The 23,583-nt window shown below is 61.4% G+C and overlaps 4 protein-coding genes across 8 annotated transcripts in view; 3 read left to right on the plus strand and 1 right to left on the minus strand.

Annotated features, from left to right (window-relative positions):
* Positions 1 to 4,737, plus strand: part of CPNE9 (copine family member 9) — a 6,940-nt gene extending 2,203 nt beyond the window's left edge. Inside the window, exons 5-21 of one of the 3 annotated variants that reach the window (XM_027700485.1) lie at positions 141 to 180; positions 325 to 327; positions 747 to 823; positions 1,038 to 1,101; positions 1,202 to 1,305; positions 1,393 to 1,497; positions 1,871 to 1,912; positions 2,005 to 2,080; positions 2,152 to 2,205; positions 2,313 to 2,374; positions 2,659 to 2,705; positions 2,786 to 2,967; positions 3,162 to 3,289; positions 3,405 to 3,507; positions 3,585 to 3,642; positions 3,807 to 3,880; positions 3,997 to 4,737. In XM_027700485.1, coding sequence (XP_027556286.1) covers positions 141 to 180; positions 325 to 327; positions 747 to 823; positions 1,038 to 1,101; positions 1,202 to 1,305; positions 1,393 to 1,497; positions 1,871 to 1,912; positions 2,005 to 2,080; positions 2,152 to 2,205; positions 2,313 to 2,374; positions 2,659 to 2,705; positions 2,786 to 2,967; positions 3,162 to 3,289; positions 3,405 to 3,507; positions 3,585 to 3,642; positions 3,807 to 3,880; positions 3,997 to 4,149 — 1,372 coding nt within the window. In that variant the 3' untranslated portion in view covers positions 4,150 to 4,737. The other 2 variants (XM_027700486.1, XM_027700487.1) reach the window with 2 other exon arrangements.
* Positions 4,738 to 5,363: 626 nt separating this feature from the next.
* Positions 5,364 to 17,876, plus strand: BRPF1 (bromodomain and PHD finger containing 1). 3 transcript variants are annotated; one of them, XM_027700478.1, is made up of 13 exons: positions 5,364 to 5,998; positions 6,866 to 7,825; positions 10,145 to 10,301; positions 11,410 to 11,541; positions 11,888 to 12,016; positions 12,985 to 13,297; positions 14,166 to 14,480; positions 15,582 to 15,869; positions 15,960 to 16,107; positions 16,655 to 16,791; positions 16,884 to 17,002; positions 17,109 to 17,263; positions 17,328 to 17,876. In XM_027700478.1, exons 1-13 carry the CDS (start codon positions 5,403 to 5,405, stop codon positions 17,530 to 17,532), a joined length of 3,654 nt encoding a protein of 1,217 aa, XP_027556279.1. In that variant the 5' UTR covers positions 5,364 to 5,402; the 3' UTR covers positions 17,533 to 17,876. The 3 variants fall into 3 exon arrangements, with proteins under 3 accessions (XP_027556279.1, XP_027556280.1, XP_027556281.1); XM_027700479.1 differs by having other exon boundaries at positions 17,349 to 17,876; XM_027700480.1 differs by having other exon boundaries at positions 14,169 to 14,480; positions 17,349 to 17,876.
* Positions 17,877 to 17,936: 60 nt separating this feature from the next.
* Positions 17,937 to 19,948, plus strand: OGG1 (8-oxoguanine DNA glycosylase). The gene is made up of 7 exons (XM_027700489.1): positions 17,937 to 18,288; positions 18,370 to 18,653; positions 18,730 to 18,909; positions 18,989 to 19,167; positions 19,240 to 19,381; positions 19,465 to 19,514; positions 19,601 to 19,948. Exons 1-7 carry the CDS (start codon positions 18,179 to 18,181, stop codon positions 19,661 to 19,663), a joined length of 1,008 nt encoding a protein of 335 aa, XP_027556290.1. The 5' UTR covers positions 17,937 to 18,178; the 3' UTR covers positions 19,664 to 19,948.
* On the minus strand, positions 19,895 to 23,577 carry CAMK1 (calcium/calmodulin dependent protein kinase I). Its single transcript, XM_027700488.1, has 12 exons — positions 23,531 to 23,577; positions 22,974 to 23,087; positions 22,099 to 22,230; positions 21,798 to 21,872; positions 21,585 to 21,723; positions 21,359 to 21,485; positions 21,189 to 21,264; positions 20,984 to 21,096; positions 20,796 to 20,874; positions 20,613 to 20,700; positions 20,399 to 20,525; positions 19,895 to 20,321 (listed from the first exon to the last, which is right to left on the minus strand). Exons 2-12 carry the CDS (start codon positions 23,057 to 23,059, stop codon positions 20,266 to 20,268), a joined length of 1,098 nt encoding a protein of 365 aa, XP_027556289.1. The 5' UTR covers positions 23,060 to 23,087; positions 23,531 to 23,577; the 3' UTR covers positions 19,895 to 20,265.
* Between the last annotated feature and the right edge of the window lie 6 nt (positions 23,578 to 23,583).

A 23,583-nucleotide genomic window follows, 5' to 3' on the forward strand; every position in this document is an offset into this window, starting at 1 on the left:
TAAGGAAAATAAATAAGGATAATAAATAAGGATAATAAATAAGGATACAGTGGCGAAAAGCCCAGATGGGTGGGGAAGCTGGGCTGTGTGCCGGGGCACCCCCGCAGTCACCAGCTCAGGGCTCTGCTCTCCCACACCAGCTACAACGTGGACTCCAAGAGCTGCTCTGCCTTAAAGCAGGTGAGGACAGCTTGTGCCAGGAGGGACATGTGGTGGGACACCCCGAGGTTGCGCCCGGTGTGGGTGCTATCCCAGGGGGAACAGGTGCCCCTTGGAAGGTTCTAACCCACTTTCCATCTCTCCATGCCCCACGGGGACTGGCAGAAGGTAAGTGCCCGCCATGCACCAGCACCTGCTCTGTCCTGGTAACCTAGCCCTCATGGGGATGCCTGGTGGGGCAGGATGGGGCCAGGACACTATGGGAGTGGCTTCTGGAGGGTAGGATGGGTGAAGGGTGGCCCAAGGAGTCCAGGATGGGTCCAGGGCTGTAGACTGGGCCTGGGGGCACAGAATGAGTGCAAGGCACACAGAGTGGGCACCTGGGGTGGTCCTGGGGGTGTGCAATGGGTCCTGGGCTGGGAGGTGGTTCTCGGGGCACAGGGTGGATTTAGGACACTTGGGGTGGCCCTGAGACAAACTGGTGGCAGGTCCCGTGGATGGGTTGGAAGGGTGAGGGGTGAATGTGGGTGGTGAGGGACTGTGACAAAACCCTGTGGGGGTCTCACAATGCTGTGTTTGGGGCACAGGACTTCCTGGGGCAGGCATTTGTGGCACTGGGGGAGGTGATTGGGGCCCAGCGGGGACGCCTGGAGAGACCCCTCACGTGAGTCACACCCTGTGGTGGGGTGAGGAGTGGGTCCCATACTGTGTCCCCACTACCTGCCCCATGAGACCCCTCCCCGAATGTCCTGCACTCTGGGGACTCTGGTCACGCTGCCAAGCACCAGCTGTGGGACACAAGCCTCAACCCTGACCCCACCTCTTGCCCCTGGCCTGTCCTCCTTGTCCCCAAGCTGATGGGGTGCCTCTGGCCCCAGGGGGGTCCCAGGAAAGCGGTGTGGGACCATCCTGCTGCTGGCTGAGGAGCTGAGTAACTGCCGGGTGAGTGTCCTGGTGAGGAGGGGGCTGCATGGCCACAGCACAGGCAGCTGCTGGTGCTTGGGGTGAGGAGGTGGCTGGTAGTGACAGTCCCTGTCCCCAGGACATCATCACAATGCAGCTGTGTGCCAACAAGCTGGACAAGAAGGACTTCTTTGGAAAATCTGACCCCTTCCTCGTCTTCTACCGCAGCAACGAGGACGGCACGTGAGCGCAGGGGCCTGGAAGGGTGGGCAGGGTGCTGGCATCACGTGCTGGCACCAGGTGTGCCCCAACCCTGCCGTGTCCCCACAGTTTCACCATCTGCCATAAGACAGAGGTGGTGAAGAACACACTCAACCCGGTGTGGCAGCCCTTCACCATTCCCGTGCGTGCCCTCTGCAATGGCGACTACGACCGGTATGGGAACAAGGATAGGGAGAGGGACATCTGTGGGGCCAGAGCAGGGGATGAGCAGTTCTTTGTGGGTTTTGCCCCATTGCAGCAACAGGTAGCTCAGAATTGGGTCCTGACTGGGCTTTTTTTTCCTCTTTTGCAACCCAAATTACATAGAATCATCCCTCTCCTTTCCAGAGCCCCTGCCATGACCCAAATTTCCCACTTCTCTCCCAGCAGAGCTGCAGGCCGGGCAGGCAGGGCAGCTCTGCTGGCAGCTGGCAGGCAGGGTGCTTGCTGTGGGGTGGGCTGAGGGGCTGAATGTCTCCCGACCAGGGGTCAGAGGGGCTGTGCCAGCCAGGCTGACAGCTCACCCGCTGCCCACCTTTGCTTTCAGGACGGTGAAGATAGATGTGTACGACTGGGATCGGGATGGGAGGTGAGGCAGGGGACACTGAGGTGCTGCTGTCATTTCCTGGGGTGCCCCTCACCAGGGTGCCTGGCCATGCCCACCCCGCATTCCCCCCGCAGCCACGACTTCATCGGGGAATTTGCCACAAGCTATCGAGAGCTGTCTCGAGCACAGAGTCAGTTCACAGTGTATGAGGTAGGGCTGTGGGTTGGGAGCGGGGGCAGGGGACAGCCCACGCTGCGACCGACCCGCCCCTGTGCCCGCAGGTGCTGAATCCCCGGAAGAAATGCAAGAAGAAGAAATATGTGAATTCCGGCACCGTGAGTGGGGCATTCCTGGGGCTCCTGTCTTTGGCGGGCTGGGACTGCTCCCTCTGCTGCACCTGCCGGGGTCAGGGGTCAATGGGTCTGATCTCCTGTGCCCACAGGTGACACTGCTCTCCTTCTCGGTCGAGTCCGAGTTCACCTTCGTTGACTACATCCGGGGCGGGTGAGTGGGGGGCCAGGAGCCCCCTGGCTCCTCGAGATCCCCCCGTGGGTGAGGGTCTCAGGGCAAGGATGGTGGTGACGGTGAAGGTGCAGCCTGAGGGTGACAAGGGGACAGTGGGGCTGGGGAGGGGGTGCAGGACGGTGGCACTGGGCTGTGGGGTGCTGGCTGGGGACGGGGGGGGGCCTAGACGATGGGTCCAGGTGGGGGAACACCCACACCGTGGGGCTGGAAGATGGTATCCCCGTGCCGTGGGGCCGGCAGCCTCCTTCGCTCTCCCCTCCAAGGACACAGCTGAATTTCACCGTCGCCATTGACTTCACGGCCTCCAACGGTGAGTGCAGCCGGTGTCTGGGGGGTCCCCATCGCTGTGGGGCTGGCCATGGGGTGGGTGTGACGGGCACTGTGCCGCAGGGTTGCCGTCACAGCCCACCTCGCTGCACTACGTGAGCCCCTACCAGCTGAGCGCCTATGCCCTGGCGTTGAAGGCAGTGGGGGAGGTCATCCAGGACTACGACAGTGACAAGCTCTTCCCTGCCTACGGCTTCGGTGCCAAAGTCCCACCTGACGGCAAGATCTCCCACCAGTTCCCCCTGGTGCGCCCTCCCTGTGGGGCAGGGCTGAGGGTGAACCCAGACCTCCCGGCTGTGGGGCAGGGCTGGCTGTGGGGTGCCCACAGCAGCTTGGCAAGAAGGGGAAGCACCCTGGCCACATCCGGCCCTGGAATCCCACAGCCTGGGGGACACTGGGAGCCGTGGTTCCCCTCCAAGAGCCCATCCCTGTCCCCCAGAACAACAATGCAGAGAACCCCAGCTGTTGTGGCATTGAGGGCGTGCTGGAGTCCTACCTCCAGAGCCTGCGCACCGTCCAGCTCTACGGTCCTACCAACTTCGCCCCCGTCATCAACCAGGTGGCAGGGTGAGCATCAGGGGACTCTCCCCTTTGCCATCCCCAAATATCATCAGTCCCGCAGCAGGGACAGTTGCCCCACGCCAGTGGGGTGCTGGAGGGACCCCATCCCTTGTCCCCATAGGACAGCTGCCCAGGTGACTGATGGCTCGCAATACCATGTCCTCCTCATCATCACTGACGGCGTCATTTCCGACATGCTGCAGACCAAGGAGGCCATTGTCACTGTAAGTGCACCATCGTTGTTGTGAGTTCACCCCACATTGGGCACTACCCCAGCTGACACCCTTCCTCTGCTCCACAGGCTTCCGCTTTACCCATGTCCATCATCATCGTGGGAGTGGGTCCGGCTGAGTTTGAGGGTGAGTTGGGACTTGGGGACACCATGGAAGGGGAATGGAAGCATGTCCCTTCCTCCGGGACCCCAAAGGCATCCAAAGGGATGGTGTTGGCATCCAAAGGGATGGTGTTTCCATCCCCGGTGTTCACCCCATCGAGGCTCGGTGACACCAGCTGTCACCCTCAGCCATGGAGGAGCTGGATGGTGATGAGGTGCGGTTGTCTTCCCGCGGGCGGTTCGCCGAGAGGGACATTGTACAGGTAACACTGGCATTGAGCCCAGCCCCCCATGGACGAGAGATGCTCAGCCCCCCTCGCTCATCCCCCACAGCAACAAGGTTGTTTCTAATTGGGCTGCAACCTTCTTGCCCTCAAAGTTTGTGCCGTTTCGGGATTACGTGGATGACTCGGGCAACCAGGTGCTGAGCATGGCCCGCCTGGCCAAGGATGTGCTGGCTGAGATCCCTGAGCAGCTGCTGTCCTACATGAAGACCCGTGACATCAAACCCCGCCGGGCAGACCCTGAGTAGCTCCTCCAAGAGCCGTGGGATCAGCTGGTGGGGCAAGGATGTGTTACCTTTCCTCTGCCAGTGGCCAGGGCTTAGCCACGGAGATGTGGCCCCACAAGGCAGATAATCAGCTGCTACAGTTGGTGAAAACGGTTGGTGAAAATGGGGCTGTGACCCTCTTCTGGCAGCGAGACCACAGGGCTGGATGTCCGTGGCTGCCCTGATGTCCAGCAGCACGGTGGGGCTGGCTCGGACCACGCAGTCCCATCCCTCGGACAGGGCCAGTGCCTGGGTCCGAGTGGTTGGGGGGCCACAGTGCGAGTGTGTGTGTCCCGGGAGGGCAGCCTGGCGCCTGTCCCAGGGCAAGGCTGACCCGGGGTGCCTGCCAGGGGTCACAGCCCTGCTGCTCCTTGGGGCACCCCATTCCTGCCTGCACCCCATTCCTGCCTGCACCCCTCTCTTGCCTGCGCCCCGCTCCCGCGGCCCTGCTGACCCGGCCTGCCCCATGGCCCCCCCCGCGGCCCGGGGTCCCGCAGCCGGGGGGTGCCGGGGCGGAGGGCAGGCGGGTCTGTACCGCGTTACCGACTGTAAATAAACTGCTCAACCGGGTCTGCTGCCGTGCTGGGGCGAAGGGACCGGGGGTACCGAGAGGGCCGGAGGGATCGGGTGTACTCGAGGGTACCGAGGAGGCCGGAGGGACCGGGGGGACCGAGGGGCCGGAGGACTCAGGGGAACCGGGGGGAGCGGGGAGACTGGAAGGGACCGAGAGGACCAGAGGCGTGCGGGGGGTCGGGGGAGGCCGGTCCGGGGCGGGGCCGGGCGGCGGTGGGGTCTGTGATTCGCGGCGGCAGATTCGCCACCGTCGGCGCAGCGCGGCCCGGCCCGGCCCCGCCGCCCCCACGTGGCCTCCCCACCGCGCTGCCGCCGCCGCCGCCGCCCCCTCTGTCCTCTCGGCCGCCGCCACCGCCGCCGCCCGGCCGTGCCGTGGCGAAAGTGCGGTTGCTAGGGACGGCGCGGCGCTTTACCCAGCGGCCGCCCCGCGCCAGGCGCCGCCGCAGCTCCATTGTTGGGGCCGGCCCGGGCCCGCCGCCGCCGCCGCTGCCGCCGCCCATGGAGCCGCCCGCCCGCTGAGCGCGGCCCCGCGCCGGGAGCGCCGCCGCAGGCAGGGAGCGGGCAGCGGGGAGCCAGGGCAGGGCGGCCGGGGCCCGGGTAGGGGGCGGCGGGGCGGGGGCCCGGCCCGGCCCGGCCCGGCCTCGGCCCCCCGCGGCCCCGCCATGGGCGTAGATTTCGACGTGAAGACCTTCTGCCACAACCTGCGGGCCACCAAGCCGCCCTACGAGTGCCCGGTGGGCACCTGCCGCAAGATCTACAAGAGCTACAGCGGGATCGAGTACCACCTCTACCACTATGACCACGACAACCCGCCCCCGCCCCAGCACACCCCCCTGCGCAAGCACAAGAAGAAGGGGCGCCAGGCCCGCTCCGCCAACAAGCAGTCGCCCAGCCCCTCCGAGACCTCCCAGTCGCCCGGCCGAGAGGTGATGACCTACGCCCAGGCCCAGCGCATGGTGGAGGTGGACCTGCACGGCCGCGTCCACCGCATCAGCATCTTCGATAACCTCGACGTGGTGTCCGAGGACGAGGACGTTCCCGAGGAGGTGCCCGAGAACGGGAGCAATAAGGAGAACACGGAGACGCAGAGCGTCCCTCCCAAATCTGGCAAGCACAAGAACAAGGAGAAGCGCAAGGACTCCAACCACCATCACCACAATGCCTCGGCCAGCACCACCCCCAAGCTGCCCGAGGTGGTGTACCGAGAGCTGGAGCAGGACACCCCCGATGCCCCACCTCGTCCCACCTCATACTACAGGTATTGCCCATGGCTGGGGTGTGAGGAGGCTCCCAGGCTTGTGTCCTGGGTCTGGAGGTGGAATTGGCCCAGCTCTGTGCAGGCGGCTTGCCCATGGCCTCTGATGGCCTATCCCAGGTCCCATGGAGCTCGCCGTCCCATGGCTTCAGGCTCTTGGGGCTCTGTGTGGCATCACCTCCCAGTTCTGAGGGGTCTATGTTTCTACAGAGCTCTCAGTTGCTGCTTAGGTCACTGCCAGTAGTTTGATTGCTGCGCTTTTTCCTTGCTGGAACAGCATGAACAGTCATAACAAAACCCAAATGTGTCCTTTTGCCTCCTGTTCTGCTCTTTGGAGATATGCTGGGAGAGCTCCAGAGCCCCTCAGTACCAAGATGTACCTGTAAGTCTGTTTGTGGGCTTAATTCTTAATTTTTGTCCTACAGTTTTCTGTGAGAGGTTTGGTCAGTGCAGTTGCCCAAGGTAATACCTCAAGCAGGAGTTAACACAGCCCCCCTCTCCAGAATTAACAAAAGGTGGTGCGTCCTTGCCTGGTTATCGTGTCTTGGTCATGAGGCTGCTGTCTCCAGAGAACTGGCACCTTCTGGGTGGCTTGTGCAGGCCCCTGCCTTGCGCTGACGAGTCTCCAAGGCCTGACCTTGCTCCTTAGACCAGTGTTGTTTTGTCTGCAAGGTGCCGCTGTGCCACTGCGCTGCTCAGGGTGCAGCAGCACTTTTGCACATTCCTGCCTTGTCCTTGTTTCTTTATTTTGACTTATGGCTTGGCTGGAGTGTTAGAATGTTCCCTCAGCCACAGCCAAACCCTGGAATTGGGCTTCAGCAGCTCCAACTGTACCAAACGTGCCCTCACTCTCCTGTGCTGTCCTTCCAGGTACATCGAGAAGTCGGCAGAGGAGCTGGATGAGGAGGTGGAGTACGACATGGATGAGGAGGATTACATCTGGCTGGACATCATGAATGAGCGGCGGAAGAACGAAGGTGTGAGTCCTATTCCCCAAGAGATCTTTGAGTACCTGATGGACCGGCTGGAAAAGGAGTCGTACTTCGAGAGCCACAACAAGGGGGACCCGAACGCCTTGGTGGACGAGGATGCCGTCTGCTGCATCTGCAACGACGGAGAGTGTCAGAACAGCAACGTCATCCTCTTCTGCGACATGTGCAACCTGGCTGTGCACCAGGAGTGCTACGGGGTGCCCTACATCCCCGAGGGACAGTGGCTCTGCAGACGGTGCCTGCAGTCACCCTCGCGCGCTGTGGACTGCGCCCTCTGCCCAAACAAGGGGGGGGCTTTCAAGCAGACGGACGATGGGCGCTGGGCACACGTGGTCTGTGCCCTCTGGATCCCGGAGGTGTGCTTTGCCAACACCGTCTTCCTGGAGCCCATTGACAGCATCGAGCACATCCCGCCCGCGCGCTGGAAGCTGACCTGTTACATTTGCAAGCAGCGCGGCTCCGGGGCTTGCATCCAGTGTCACAAAGCCAACTGCTACACTGCCTTCCACGTCACCTGCGCCCAGCAGGCCGGGCTGTACATGAAGATGGAGCCCGTCCGGGAGACAGGTGCCAATGGTACCTCCTTCAGCGTGCGCAAAACCGCCTACTGCGACATCCACACACCGCCGGGCTCTGTGCGCAGGCTTCCCGCCCTCTCCCACAGTGAGGGGGAAGAGGAGGAGGAGGAGGAGGAAGAGGAGGGAAAGGGCTGGAGCTCTGAGAAAGTCAAAAAAGCGAAGGCCAAGTCTAGGATCAAGATGAAGAAGGCACGGAAGATTCTGGCAGAGAAACGGGCTGCAGCGCCCGTGGTTTCTGTGCCCTGCATCCCCCCTCACAGGTACGACCCACCGCCCTCCTTGGACTGGGGAGAGATTTCTCCTTTTCTCCATGCCTCCTGTCCCACTTTCCATGTAGACATTACCCTGCTCCTCTCCTTAGCTTTTTGCACAGGTGTTTCTCACTTTGTTGTTGCAGAGGGCTGTGGTGGTTTCCTCTGGGAGTCCTGCAGAGAGGCAGGGCTGTGTGATGCGCTACCCCACAAAGGTGTCTGGGCCCTTGGTGGGGCAGGAAATAGCTGCTATTAGTTTAACAGCAGAGAGTGAACTTGGCCAGATGCGTCAGGAAGCAGCTGGAGGTTCCCAGCACTCCTTTCCTGTTGTGCTGACCTCAGGCACTGAAGTAAATCAGGCAGGGAGGAGGGGACTGCTCTCCTTTCTGCTGAAGTCCGTTTTCTCCTGAGGCTGTGCCAGGCAAATGACAGAAGTGCAGGAGCGACTCAGGCCTGGGAAACGGGCTAATCCCAGGGGTTGTTTTGGCTCTGGAGCAGAGAGGTCTGGGATTGGGATCCCTGTGCCCTGCTGAGCACAGTTCATGCATCCCAGCAGCCGTGTACCCCTTGCTGGGCTTCCTCAGTGTTTTGTGCCAGGTGCAGTAACAGCTGTGTCTCCTCGGGGCTGCCTGTTGGAGCAGGGCTGTGCAGCTGTGGATGCTGAAAGCCTCTGCACGGCTGCCTGTGAGGAGGGGTGGCTGGAGAGCACCAGGACTCCTGCCTGCCAAGGGGCACAGTGGTCCCAAGGCTGGCTCCACAGCACAAGGGCTGTTGGAAAGGTACTTGAAGTCTTGCCAGGGGTTGTGTTTCTGTCACATCACAACCCTGTGGGCTCACAGGGGTGCAAACACCCTGTTGTTACAGGTGTAACTGCTGTGTGTCTTGCTCTGGTTGGATTGTTGGGCTGGCATACAAATCCTGAAACAAGAGCATTTAAGAGCCTTGCCAGAATTTGTCAGTGTAGTTTATAACTCTTGGTGTCCTCAGCAGCATGTAAAAGCACGTAAGGGCATCTTAGGGTGTTTTTGAATCTCATTGTTACCCTGCAGCAGGCATCACACGGTTGAAGTGCAGGCTTGGCACAGAAGTGTTTGTCATCATGGTGGTTGAACTGCCTTCTGAGCTGCTGAACAATCCTCCTCCCCATGGCGGGAGCTGAGCCACCCCCTGAGCTGCTGAGCTCTCCTCCTCCCCACAGGACACCATCCAGCCCTCGGATCCTCAAGACTGTCTCCTCTGCAGTCAGCGGGGAGCACACGTGGGCTGTGTTCTCTGGGCAATGTTCTGATGACCTGTGGAGGCAGGTCTCTGCCACAAGGCTGCTGGCTTTTTGCCACGGTCTGTTTGTGTCCCAGCCTTATGTTTTTGCTCACTCGGGCCTTGCTTCATAGCCAGGGTCTCTTTTCCTACTTGTGGACACATTGGCAGGCAGTTTGTAGACTCTTGCTGCTATTGAGCTCACAGTGAAACCCACACTGAGCTAGAAGCTGTTAACCTCTCCCCAGGCCTTCCTGTTGGGATTAATTATTCTTCAAGGGCTGTTGCCAGAATGCCAGATGTCTTCCTGTGGGAGCTGTGCTTGGCCAGTGATGGCACATGAGGCTGCCGTCCCCAGCCTCTTCACCTGAGGCTGATGCAGGTTGGATCATCCCATGGGAAGAGCTGTCCCTGTGAGACAGGGAGATGCTGGGGGTTTGTCCCTTCGGCTCCATGCTAGCAGGGTGTCTCTGTCTGACTTTGCTGAATGAGGTTGTCCCAGCCCCTCCAGACTTTTTGCTGTTGTAGGGAGTAGGAAATCCCTTTTGTGGTGTTTTAGGCTGTTTAGGGTAGTCTTGGATGGGAGCTCTGTTGTGCTCATGCCACCTGCTTCCTCCTCATGCTTTGCCAGGCTTGAGTTTCTCTGGTGACATTTGGCCAGGTCCTTTGTCATGGGCCCTCAGACAGATAACTAATGGTTTTGGGGAGCACCATAACACTTGCAGTCTCAGGGACTGTGGGAGCTGTTAAAGGTTCCAGCCCCTGATTTGGCTGTGTTGTAGCCCGACCTGGCTCAGCCTGCCCTAGGCTTTCCCCAGAAGTTGACAGGAGGTAGAAAGGAAAAGTCTGTTATGGAGAGGCAAGGCTGGATGTTTCCTGGCATCCTCTCTTGTGTTTACTCTGTGTGACTTGGTGTCACAGAAATTCCTGCCATGGGAAAGGGTGTCCTCTCTCTGAGGAGCTTCTTAGCTGCTCTCAGCAGCTGCTCTTAGCTGCCCCCAGCCAGGGCTTCTCCTGTAGCATCCAGGCTTGCCGTGTTGATGGGCTCTGTGGTTCCTCTCCTTTCCTCAGGCTCAGTAAGATTACAAACCGTTTAACCATCCAGAGGAAGAGCCAGTTCATGCAGAGGCTGCACAGCTACTGGACCCTAAAGAGACAGTCCCGCAATGGTGTCCCCCTGCTCCGCCGCCTTCAGACGCACTTGCAGTCACAGAGGAACTGCGACCAGGTAAGGGCTGCTTGTTTTGGGGCTTGTTGTGGGGCTGCAGGGAACCCTGCTGTGCGTGTGCTTCCTGCACCTTCGGAGCTGCGGGCTCGGAACCTTTGCTGCATGTGGTGCCTGCAGGTGCAGAAGGGGGGTCAGGGGTGTTGAGCTCTCAGATGAGGAAAGGGCAGCCCCAGCTGCTTTTGCTGCTTCACCTTCTCCTCCGCTCTCAGCGTTCAGAGAATTGCCAGACAGTGAGGCTGCTGGCAGCCTGCCACGGGGAGGGAATCCTGCGCTCTCCAGCTGCCACGCGGAAGGTAGCTCCTTTCTCGTGCCTGCATTTGGCCGGTGGCAATGGCAGACCTGTCAGAAATGGCTCTACTATGAGGCTGCTGTGTCAGCCAGCGTTGAGAGAGATGGCTGGGGATCTCAGGAGCAGTCTGTAAGGAACCAAGGCTTCACTCTCAGTTTCTGATACCACTCCAGGAGCACTCCCTCTGGGTGCTGCTTCCAGCCCAGTGTCTGCCTCAGCCCATAGTCAGCAATTCACAGATGTGAAGTCTCTGGTGCCAGAGAGGAAGATTTTTCTTCTGGCTCCCCTTCTGAGCTCTAAATCTTTCTTTCTGAGCCCTTTGATGACTGTAACTGGGCAGGGGTTTCTCCTGCCTTTGGCCCCTCTCTTTTTTTTTTCTGGAGAAGAGTTGAGACTGCTTCTGCTCATCTTTGGCTACAGGAGGATAAAAGTTTGTCATTTATTTGGTACTCCAGAAGTGTAATCAAACAGAGCTGTGTTCCCTTTTTGCCCTACTGCACTTTGCTGGATCTCTGAGCAGCAGCACAGACCTCTTGGGCAGCTGCAGGCAGTTGATCATGTTAGGAAGAGTATTTCCAGAGGTTCGGGGTGTGGCTTTGTGGCATCCTAAGGGCTGTGGTGACCGAGGGGCAGGTATTTAGCTCTGGTGAGACTGTTCCTGAGTCACTTGCCTAGGTTACAGCTTGGGAACCGGGACCTTTGCTGAACCAACAGGGTCAGGCTGGTTCCCTTTGCCACGGAAGATCCCCAGCACATGGTCAGGAAGGTGGAGATGGGAGCACATCTCTTATCAGCTCATGGTCTCTGATGTTCCTGCAGAGAGACACTGAGGATAAGAACTGGGCCCTGAAGGAGCAGCTGAAGTCATGGCAGCGCCTCCGCCATGACCTCGAGCGCGCGCGCTTGCTGGTGGAGCTGATACGCAAGCGGGAGAAGCTCAAGAGAGAGACGGTAACGATTGTTTGCCCCTCCTTGGGGAGCTGTTGGGGTGGGCGTGAGTAGGGGCTCCTTAGAGTGCTGTAGGTGTGTGCCAGGATCCCCTCGCCCGTGCTGTGCCCTGTCCCAGCGGCTCTGAGCAAAGGTGGCTGCTCTGCAAGGTGCAGGTGGGACACGCAGGTGCTGGAGCTGGTGTTACACCTCCGTTCCCCAGAGATGGGGCTGAGGGGCAGTCCCTGCCCCTCGGTGAGGAGAGGAGAGGGGTTGCTGTCCTGCAGGGCTGCACCGCTGCTCCCTGGGGACAGTCCCCACTGCCTGGCTGGGGACAGGGGCTCAGCCCCGCTCTGTTCCTCTGTTTCAGATCAAAGTGCAGCAGGTGGCACTGGAAATGCAGCTGACCCCCTTCCTCATCCTCCTCCGCAAGACGCTTGAGCAGCTGCAGGAGAAAGACACAGGCAACATCTTCAGCGAGCCGGTCCCTCTGTCTGAGGTAACAGAAATCTACGAAGTAAGAACCCTCTCCCCCAGATTTCTGCTTCACTCAAACTTGCCCCTTGCTCGTGCCAAGGGCTGCCCAGGGTGTGCTCTGGTCCAGAAGCTCCCTGAGCAGCTTGGTGCTGGCTCACACATCCTAGCACCCTTCACTCACCCGAGGGGGATGTGCAGCAATGCTCCTCCTGGGTGAGCCAAATGCAGAACAGCCGAGCCGGTGCTGGCTGGGAGCACAGCACTTGGCTCTTCCTCTGTGTGTGTTACTGGTGACATCCTGGGGTCTGTGAGCAGCTGGGGATTCCCACTGGGAAAGGCAAAATGCCAGCCCTTGAATGCCAACCAGCAGTTGGCGTACTCTTACCTGTCATCTTGTGAAGGCCTCTGCCAGGTGACTGACTCAGCACAGCACAGGGATGGGTTTTACCCCCAGACTGTCACTGCTGTGGGCAGGGGAGATGATTCCTGAGATTCATCAAGTTCCAGCCTGGGGACATAGGGAAGGGCCATGCTGGCTCTGCACAGCGCTGTCACAGAGGCATCTCAGCAGAAAGGGGAGGAAGGCTGTGTCCCACCTGCAGCCAGTGCTGCCACCTGGACGGCTCTGTTTTTCCTGTCTGCACTCACCCTCACCCCCAGGGGCTGCGCTTACAGCTCCGTCCCCACGGAACACCATGTAGCATACTGGATCCCAGCTGCCTGCAGGCAGGAGGAGAGGACAGGGTGCTGCCATCTGTGCTGGACCTGTAAAAACGCTTCAGAGTGTGTATCCACAGGTTGAGACAGCACATGGGCTCCCTAATCCGGAGGCGTTACTGTTCCTCAAGCTGCAAAAGCAGATGGCATTCCCCGATGTGCATTTGGGCAGAGCACAGGAAGCGATACCTGATTCCTCTAACAACTGTTTTCTTGGAGCAGGTGCTGCTAACTGTCTCCTGGGCCTTTAGCTCTGGCTCTCTCCTCATGCAGGTCCCAGACTACCTGGATCACATCAAGAAGCCGATGGATTTTCAGACAATGAAACAAAACCTGGAAGCCTATCGTTATCTGAATTTCGATGACTTTGAGGAGGATTTCAACCTGATCATCAACAACTGTTTGAAATACAATGCCAAAGACACAATCTTCTACCGGGCAGCCATCCGTCTGCGGGAGCAGGGAGGCGCCGTGCTCCGGCAGGCTCGCCGGCAGGCCGAGAAGATGGGCATTGACTTCGAGACAGGCATGCACTTCCCCCACTGTGTAACGGTGGAAGAGGCTCAGATCCAAGACATTGAGGATGGTGGGTACTTGTCCCCTGTCCCAGGGTACGAGGGCTACTTGGAGGTGAAGCCTGGGCAGAGTCAGGGCACCTGAGAGTCTGTTTGAGCTGCCTCCCATGGGAAGTTCAGTTGGATGCTGGGCTGTGTGTCCCCACTTCCTGGAGAGGTGGGGACTTTGCTATCCAGGTACCTCTTGGCTCTCTTAGGTTGGTTCTAGGCAATAGTTTGTCTGTGTGTCCTGCCAGTCCCTTGGTCCCTTGTCCTCCTATTGGTTAGAGCAGGGGTCTGGCTGGGATGTGGCCTCTCTGGCCCATGTTAGGGTACAGTCACTTGCCCCGTCCCCAGCACTTGTTGTGAGCTGCTGAGGCTCTTGCTGTGCTGCCTGGCTAGAAGGACGAACTCCCCCTGGTCAGAGCTGTGTATTCCCTCTTCCCTTCCCAGCTGTGGGCTTTGCTGGCTGCCACACTGCTCCAGATACCCCTCACGGGCTCTGTGGTTGTAGTCCTGCTTGTCTCTGGGGAGTTGGGGAGCACTGTCAAGAACATATTGTCAGAGAAGGGTCCTTTTAGGGTACCCGTGTCCCTACTTCAGCTCAAGACATGCTCAGACGGGAAGTTCCCCGCTCTGTAATGCTTCAGGATCCTTTTGACTTCTGTTTTTTCCTGTTACAGTTCCCTTTTTTTTTCCCTGTTGTGTCCTTTCTCCAGCCAATGGGAACCCTGGTGTCCTCCATGAGGGTAACTTCCCTAAAGGGTTCACAGGTGTTTGGTGCCATGTCAGCTACTTCCCTTCTGCAGGGAACCGGGATTGCCTCATGCCCTTTCATGTAGAGGAGCTCCAATGAGTTCCCAATTTCTTTCATCCATCTGCTCCTCTTTGTTCCCCCAGAAGATGTGCGGCTGCTGCTCTCAGAGAATCAGAAGCACCTGCCTTTGGAGGAGCAGCTGAAGATCCTGCTGGAGCGGCTGGATGAGGTCAACGCGGGCAAGCAGAGCATAGGACGGTCCCGCCGGGCCAAGATGATCAAGAAGGAGATCACGGTCCTCCGGCGGAAGCTCGCGCACCCGCGGGACCTGGGCCGGGACGGGCTGGAGCGCCACAGCTCCTCTGCCAGGGGAGTCATGCAGTCCCACAACCCCTGTGAGAAGGACCTGCAGACGGACAGTGCTGCAGAGGAGAGCAGCAGCCAGGAGACTGGCAAAGGTAATGCTCCTTCCAAAACACTGCCAGTTCGGGGAGCGGTGGAGAGCCGCCTCTGGACTGGCTTGGCTGGGGAGCAGCTGCCCTGCCAGGTGCATCCTGAGGCTGGAGGGCTGTGTGGGCAGCTCCCCACACACACCTCACTCTTCACTCCTCTGTGTGAGTGGGGCAGGTGGCCTCTTGCGGGATGGTCCCTTATCTCCCATTCCCTTGCAGGGATTCCTCATTTCCTGTAATCTCTCCCAAAGAGATGTGTACAGAGTATGATGTCTGTGCCTCCCTGGGCTCCCTCCCAGTGTGCCCCTCTGAGGATGGCACACACTGAGTAGTTCGTAGTGAGCCATGCCAGCCAAGCAGGGGGGATTGGCAGCTGAAGCACATTCAGTGTCTGGAACAGCTGCAGCCTAGTGTGTGTTTGCCCCTGGGGAGGGTTGGCAGATCACTAGTGTTCACAGCACAGTCAGTGCTCACCTGGTGAGCTCGTCTCCTGGTCAATCAAGGAACTGGATGTTGTTCCAGAGACTGAGAGTTCCAGCTGTGTGATGTGGGGCATGAGATGGATTGTTTTGTCCTGCCAGGCCCTGCCAGCTCAGCCATGCTGTGGCGTTCTCTAGGGGCATTATGGAGCAGGCTGCCTTCAGTGTCCCTTCCTGCCTGGGGGCATGGGAGGGAGCTGCAATGGTACTGACTGCTGAGCTCCAAATGCTCTCTTGGGTTGGGATTCAAACACAGGCCAGCTACCAGCTCCCTGGACAGAGATGCTGAGCTGGGGTCTGTGGGGACACAGCAAAAGCTCCAGGCAGAGCTGCCAGGTGTCGCTGGGGGTTTGCCACCTCTGCATCCCAGTCCAGTCCACTAATCACCAGGAAAAGCAGGCTCTTCTGCAAGCAGGGACCTTTGTCTTTCAGGCGCTTCTTTGATGTCCCTGTCTAGCTTTTACTGTCAGCAGACTGGAAAGTTTGACCCTGAAGTTGCAGGTGTGGCAGCACTCGGGATGGAGGATCTTCCAAGATAATGTTCTCAAGAAATGAAGCTGTTTCTTGACACCACTGCCACGCAGTTCCTGCCAGCAGGGCTGCAGCTGACACCTTCTCCCTCTTCCAGGTCTGGGTCCCAATTCTTCTTCCACCCCAGCACATGAAGTTGGCAGGAGGACCTCAGTGCTCTTCTCCAAGAAGAACCCTAAAACTGCAGGGCCCCCTAAACGTCCAGGACGCCCTCCAAAGAATCGAGACAGCCAGATCACTCCTGGGCACGGGAACAGCCCCATTGGGCCCCCCCAGCTCCCAATAATGGGGTCCTCCCAGCGGCAGAGGAAGCGAGGGCGGAGCCCACGGCCCAGCTCCAGCTCGGACAGTGACAGTGACAAGTCTGCAGAGGACACTCCCATGGGTGGGTGCAGCCGGGCGGCCGTGGCCCCACTGGCAGCGTGTGGCAGGGGCTGGTGCAGTGGTAACGCTCTTCTCATGGGGTGTTTTGCAGACTTGCCAGCCAACGGTTTCAGCAGCGGGAACCAGCCTGTGAAGAAAAGCTTCCTGGTGTACCGCAATGACTGCAATCTTCCCCGGAGCAGCTCCGACTCGGAGTCCAGCAGCAGCAGCAGCAGCAGCGCTGCGTCAGACCGCACCAGGTACTGTCCCTGGCCCAGCTCTGGAGACACTGGTGCTGCTCGGGGTGTCAGTGGGCGGCTCTTGGCCTCGAGTTGCCAGACGCGGAGCCCATTTCATGGTCTCTGTCTCTTTCACCCTCCTGCTGCTCCCAGCTAATCCCTAGAAATCTGCAGGGTTTGTGCCTTTTTAAATGTAAAACCTGAAGGTGTGAGTGTGCACCAAAGGGCTAACAAGGAGCATGAACTGGGGAATTCCCTCTTGGCACAGCAGCTGCTCTGTCACTGCCCTTCCAGCTGCCAGCACCATCAGGTTCCTGCCTGTGCCTCTAATTCTGATCAGTGCATATCTTCTGGGTCCTCCTGCTTGAAACTGGGTGGGGGTCTGGCTGGCACCCTGGCAGAAGCACCATCCCACCTTTCTGCCTGGAACCCCTGCCAAGTCCTTCCCAGTGCGGAGGCCAGCAGCTGGAGCCCACAAGCCCTGGTGTCCCACCAGGCCGGCCCTCCCAGAAGCAGTTTCTGAAAGCTTAACGTGACTCCTACTGATGGCTCTGCTCCGTCTCCGCAGCACAACACCCTCCAAGCAGGGCAGAGGGAAACCTTCCTTCTCCCGAGTGAACTTCCCAGAAGACAGCAGCGAGGACACGTCGGGGACAGAGAATGAGTCCTACTCTGTGGGCACTGGACGAGGCGTGGGGCACGGCAGTAAGTACTGTGGCTGTGCAGCCACGCGCCCGGCTGGCACCGTCACCTGGGGGGACGCAGCTGACCCCTCTCTCCCCTCTCCTCTGGCACAGTGGTGCGCAAGGGCATGGGGCGCGGCGCAGGGTGGCTCTCTGAGGATGAAGATTCCTCCCTGGACGCCCTGGATCTGGTGTGGGCCAAGTGCCGGGGGTACCCCTCCTACCCGGCACTGGTGAGTACTGCCCATCATCGGGGCCTCCAAAATCCACGTCCCCTTCCTGCAGACTGGCTCTTGTGGTCCCCGTTCCCCTCTCAGCCCTCCCCTGCTCTTTTGGCAGATCATTGATCCCAAGATGCCGCGGGAAGGCATGTTCCACCACGGCGTCCCCATCCCTGTGCCCCCCTTGGAGGTGCTGAAGCTGGGGGAGCAGATGACTCAGGAAGCACGCGAGCACCTCTACCTTGTCCTCTTCTTCGACAACAAGCGCACTTGGTAAGGCCGGGGCGCCGGGGGCTTTGGGGGGGGTGTCCGGAGACGATTGTAACCCTCAAACGAGGTGGCCCCCTGCTCCCCGCAGGCAGTGGTTGCCCCGGACGAAGCTGGTGCCTCTGGGGGTGAACCAGGACCTGGACAAGGAGAAGATGCTGGAGGGCCGCAAGTCCAACATCCGCAAGTCGGTGCAGATCGCCTACCACCGCGCCATGCAGCACCGCAACAAGGTGCAAGGCGAGCAGAGCAGTGACTCCAGCGAGAGCGACTGAGCCGGCCCCGCCGGCCGCTCCCCTGCCGAATCTCAGGGCAAACGGGGCTCGGGGACCCCCGTGCAGCTGGCCTGCACCCACCGGGGGATGGGGGACCGGGAGGGGTGGGGCCGGCCCCTCCGCGCCCCCCCCACTCTCCCATTCCCGGTGCCCGCTCCCTCCAGCCTGCCACTCCCCGGGATGCTGTTCTGGCCGCCGCCGTGCCCCAGGGCGGCCCCCGCGCCCCCAACCCCCCGTGCTGCCCCCAACCCCTGGGCCTAGCCCCCCCGGCCGGCCCCGCGCTTGGACGTTGTTTGTATTTATTTTGAAGGAAGAAAAAAATCTATTGATTCTTAGAAAATAAACCTCCGCTGCGGAGCCGCGGCCGCTGCGGGCGGGGCGGGAGAGGGGGGGACACGTGTGGCGCCGCCGGCCGCGCTTCCGTCGGCGGGCGGAAACCGGGGCGGGGAGCGGCGGGAGCTCCGCCCGCGCGGGGTTTGTCTGTGCCGGGGAGCGACGGGGCCGCTGCGGGGCCGGGGGCACGGGCCGGGCGGCGGTGAGGAGGTGCGGGGCCAGGCCAGGCTGGGGCGGCCGGGGGCTCAGCGCCGCGCGGTGCCTGACCCCGCCGCCCCCGCGGGCAGGGGCGCGCAGCCGCCCCCCGGCCCCCATGAAGCTGCGGAACGCCCCGTCCGCCTGCCCGGCGCTGTGGCGCTGCCTGCCGTGCCCGCTGGCCGAGCTGCGCCTGGACCTGGTGCTGTCCTCGGGACAGAGCTTCCGGTGAGCCAGCACGGGGGTCCCGGCGCCCCCCGGCCCGGCCTTGCGCGCCCAGGCCCGCCCCGACGTGCCCGTGTGCGGCAGGTGGTGGGAGAGCAGCCCGGGGGCCTGGACGGGCGTGCTGGAGGGGCGCGTCTGGACACTGCGGCAGGACCGGGACCGGCTCTGGTACACGGTGTACGGCGAGGAGGATGAGCACAAGGAGGAGGAACGGGGTGGGTGCCCCGCCAAAGCAGCCAAGCTGGACGGTGCAGAGACAGACCGGATCCTGCGTGACTACTTCCAGCTGGACGTGGGTCTGTCGGCCCTGTATCGTGAGTGGGAGGCGGCCGACCCCCTCTTCCGCAAGGTGGCCGAGGACTTCCCAGGTGAGGGGGCTCCATGGGGCCACAAGAGATGGCCACAGCACCTGCCCGGCGTCCCCTCACTGTGTCCTGCCTGCAGGGGTGCGGGTACTGCGGCAGGACCCCGTCGAGTGCCTCTTCTCCTTCATCTGCACCTCCAACAACCACATCTCCCGCATCACCGCCATGATTGAGCGCCTCTGCCAGGCCTTCGGCCGCCACCTCTGCTGCATCGATGCCCGGCCATTCCACGCCTTCCCATCCCTCTCGGCTCTCACAGGTCTGCTGTCGCCCCACCACTGCTGCCCCACCATGGCCTCACCTGCACCCACCCACATCCCTGTGCTGTGTCCACGCAGGCACTGATGCTGAGGCCCAGCTGCGGGCACTGGGCTTTGGGTACCGGGCCAAGTTTGTCAGTGGGAGTGCGCAGGCCATCGCCCAGGGGTTTGGTGCTGAGGGGCTGCGCCAGCTCCGCACCGCACCCTACACCGAGGCCAGGAAGGTGCTGTGCGCCCTGCCCGGTGTAGGTGCCAAGGTGGGTGCCAGGGCGGGGATGGGATGGGGAATGGGGTCCAGCATCAGGGGCTGACAGTGCTGCTGGTGGCAGGTGGCTGACTGTGTCTGCCTGCTGTCCCTGGACAAGGCCGAGGCGGTGCCAGTGGACACCCATGTCTGGCGCATCGCACAGCAGCGCTACGGCGTGGCGGTGGGCAGCAAGAGCCTGACCCCCCGGGCCTACCAGGAGATCGGTGAGGGCAGGGCTGGGCCCTGACATGGGACCTCAGGGATGGTGCCTGTGTCCCCCATGCTGGCACTCACCCTCTCTCCGCAGGTGATTTCTTTCGGGGGCTGTGGGGCCCCCGCGCCGGCTGGGCACAGGCGGTGAGTACCCCCATCCTAGGCAGCCTGGGGCTTAGCCCTTGCCCCCATCCTGGCCAGACCCACCCCATCATCTCTCTCCACTCCAGGTACTGTTCTGTGCTGACCTCCGCAAGGGCCAGGAGCTGACCAGCAGCCGAGATCAGGCCTAAGAGAGCCGAAGCCAGGACCACCATGGGGATGGGCCCCCCTAGGGACACCCGAGGAGGAACAGTGGCTTGAGTGGGACACTGTGCCTGCTGCCAGCCTGGGACAGAGGGGGGTGGGCTGTGCCTGTCCCCTGCCCCACTGTGTGTGTGGAGAGAGCCGCTGCTCTGGGCGGTGAGGCCGGGAAGAATCAGGGCTGTGTCCAGCTCCCCCAGGGCAGAGCCGAGCCAAGCACCTTTGGCCTCTTGCCTTTATTACAAGCAATAAAATAGAAACATCCATTTGGAAAATTCTCCTTGAACATGCTGGGGGTGGGGGTGTGGGACAGTGCCAGGCCAGGCGTGGACAGAGGGAGGGAATGGATGTGGGAAGGGGCCTGGGACACAGCCCCAAGCTGGGGGTGCTCCATGGGGTGCCCCTGCCCCAATGCAGATCTCTGCTGTGAGCCTGCAATGAGGGCAGCCCCACAAACCCAGAGCAAGCACAGCAGGGTGCCCTCACACTGTCCCCCCTGCTCCTGCACTGTAGGGCCCCCCACCCCACATGGTGCCCATGGGAGGGCTGGGCCCCCCTGGTCCCCCCCGGATGTGGCTACGTGGGGCCGTGCTCAGTCTGGAGGGAGGCGCTGACCTCTGCTTGTGGGTGGGCGCCCACAGTCTGACCCTGCGGGGAGGAGCAGGGTGAGATCCTGGCAGCAGCCCTGGGGGGTGCACGATGGGGATTAGGGGGTCAGGGCTCACCATTGCTGGTCCCCCCTACCAGCCGTTCGCCAGGGCTGGTGGGAGTTGTCTGTCCAGGGATGTCCTGGCTGGTTCCCAACTGCAGCTTCCTCATGTGTCTCACCACTGCCGTGGCGTTGAAAGCTTGCTGCCAACCCCACAGTGTCTGTCACCTGACATGGGGTGCCTGGGAGACCTCTGTGTCCCACAGCACCTCACAGCAACCCCCACTCACCTTCCACTTGCTCTTTGCGAAGTTCTTCTTGATCTGCTCACTCACTGACTGGTGGATGTTCTTGTCCAGGGCTGTGTCCCCAGCAATCCTGAAGCAAGACGGGGGTCAGCTGGGCCCCCCCTACCCCATGGCTGCTTTGGGGTGAGCCAGAGAAGGGGCAGATTGTGGCAGGTCACCCCTTACCAGGGGTGCTGCAGTGCTTGCTCGCAGGTGAAGCGCTTGCTGGGGTCCTTCTCCATCAGGTGTTGGATGAAGTCCTTGGCTGTGACAGGGCATTAAGCAGCTGTGAGTGTCTATGCCCACCATTCCCTTGGGTTCTGTGACACTGTGCCAGGCTCCCAGCCCTCACCACCCTGGTGGTCCCAGCTCACCCGAGTCTGAGATGTCATCCCAGTAAGGTGAGTCGAACTCGTACTCGGCCCGCAGGATCTGCTCAAAAAGCTTGGCATCGTTCTCATCATAGAAAGGGGGGTAACCGCAGAGCCTGGGGGGGCAGGGGGAGAGGGATGCTGGCCCTGGGCAGCCCTGGGGGGCCAGGCCCCCAGGATAGGAAGGGGTGGGAGGGGGGATACATACAGAATGTAGGCGATGACCCCGATGGACCAGCAATCCACTGCCTTGCTGTAAGGCTTCTGTGCCAGCACCTCAGGGGCTGAGGGGGATGGCAGGGGTGAGGGGGGACCCCTACCTGTGGGGATACCCCAGCTCCACACCCAGGGTGGTGGCAGCTCACAGCAGGCACTCACCCACATAGCCGGGGGTGCCACAGGCCGTGGACATGACGCTGCCACAGCCCTCGATCTTCGACAGCCCGAAGTCGCTGATCATGATCTTGGAGTCCTCATCCATGCTGTAATAGAGCAGGTTCTCGGGCTGCGAGGAGGGGGAGTTCAGGGAAGGGCAACACTGGGCTCCCCTCCTGCCACCACCATGAGGGTGCTGCATGTGTCCCCTCCACCCCCAACTGCTCACCTTCAGGTCACGGTGGACGATGCCCATGTCATGCAGGTACTTGACGGCATCGAGGATCTGCCGGATCAGAGCGCTGGCATCCCGCTCGGTGTAGAAGCCCTTCTCCACGATGCGGTCGAAGAGTTCCCCCCCTGAGACCCTACAGGGATGGGCAGCACCCATCAGCACAGTCCCCCCTCCAAGACCTCTCTGGAGCCCCCCAACAACACTCACAGCTGCATGATGAGGTAGAGGTGAGTGCCACTCTCGTAGATGTCATCCAAGGCCACGATATTGGGGTGCTTGATCCTGCAGGGGGAGGTGCAGGGGCATGAGGGGGCTCCCGCCTGCCCCCACCCCGGCCCCCACGGGACAGAGAGCAGCCAGGCTCTGCGCCACAGGGCATCACGCGCTGCCGGCTATTTTGGGCACTGGCAATAACATGCGGCAATGGGTGCTGGCAGTGGGGAGCTGTGCCGGGTTGTGGGGGTGCCATGGGGTGGGACCCCCACCCTCGTGCTGGGACAGCCCCTACTTGTGGAGGACGGCAATCTCGTTCTCGATGCTGGTCTCCTTCCCCTCCAGCGCCTTCTTGGCGATGCACTTGATGGCCACCAGCTTCCGTGTCGCCTTCTCCTCCGCTAGGACCACCTCGGAGAAGGCCCCCCTGGGGGGGTTAAGGGATAAGCAGGGCGGGGGGGGCTGCCAGCCAGAGCCGTCAGTGCCACCATGCCACGATTGTCATGGCGACAGGCAGAAAGTCCAGCTATTTATAGGAGAAAAGCAAGTGGGAGCCGTCCGCTGGGATGGCTGGACAGCAATAGAGCGCCAGCAATAGAGCGCCTGGCACCACTTGTCCCTCCCGGTATGGCTGCACCATCCTATCCTTATCACAGGATAAGGCTGTGACACTGCTGGGGATGAGCCATGCTGGGGCTGAGCCCCCATGTGGATTTTGGCAGCCCTGTGCCATGCCATCCTGCAGCACCCAGGGTCACCCAAGGGCTGAGGTGCCCGTTAGTAGCTGGGCAAAGCTGCTGGCAGTGCCCAAGTGGGGAAGTGACGGGCAGCATGTTCACGCTGCAAAGGGCCCTAAGCCTTGACGTAATTAACGCGCTAATCCAGCCTAAGAGCCTTATGGTGCTGTGGGCACCAGTGGAAACCCCTCTGCCAGCTGGGGGACCATTCTTGGGCATGGCACAGCCACACCGTGGCACAGCAGGGGGAACCAGCCAACGCCAGTGGGAGGTGGCACTTGCACTTGTGCCACACAGTGTCTCCCTTCGTGCGCCAGCCCCACCTCAGGCCAGGATTTGAGCCGGTTCCACTTGGCAGGTCTGGCAAAGCTGGAGGGGCCAGACCCATCATGGTGAGTGTTGTCACCAGTGTGTCCCCCAGACTGTGACTCACGTGCCCAGGACATCTCGGAAGTCGTAGATCCGCCGAATATCCTCAGTCCTCTTCTTCCAGCTGGGCCCATCCTGCCCCAGCGGCATGGTGCTCTGTGGGGCCACCCACTCCCACCTGTGACACGAGTGAGAGACAGGGTGGGGACAGGGTGTCAGCATGCTGGGATGGTGTGGGGACACGGGGGGGCGACGGGGTGCTAAGGGGACGTGGTTGTCATCGTGGGGTCATGGGAACAAGCTGTGTCCGTGCGGGAGTTTTGGCGCGGGATGTCCCACTGGGGACACAGGCAGGCACCCTCCAGTTGCCCGCCCATGGGGCGGGCGCGGGGCGGGCGGGCAGAGGGAAGGTCTCAGACACACGCGTGAGTGCGCGGGGGGGTCCCCACCGCCATTCCCCACGCCTGCCAGCTGGCACAGCCGCGCCGGGCGGGACACGCGTGGGAGCCGGAGCTGCGCAGCGCGGGTGGTGACGCGCGGCTCCGCCGCCGCCACTCGGAGCCGCGCGTGGGCACGGTGTCCGCGCGCGGGCACGCCGCCCCCGCCCCGCCCCGCCCTTACCGACGGCCCCGGCCCCGGGCCCGCGGCGGAGCAGCGGCGACTCCTCCCGGCGC

This window comes from Neopelma chrysocephalum, unplaced genomic scaffold (genome assembly GCF_003984885.1).
Source record: "Neopelma chrysocephalum unplaced genomic scaffold, ASM398488v2 Primary Assembly neopelma1_147, whole genome shotgun sequence".
NCBI lineage: Eukaryota > Metazoa > Chordata > Aves > Passeriformes > Pipridae > Neopelma > Neopelma chrysocephalum.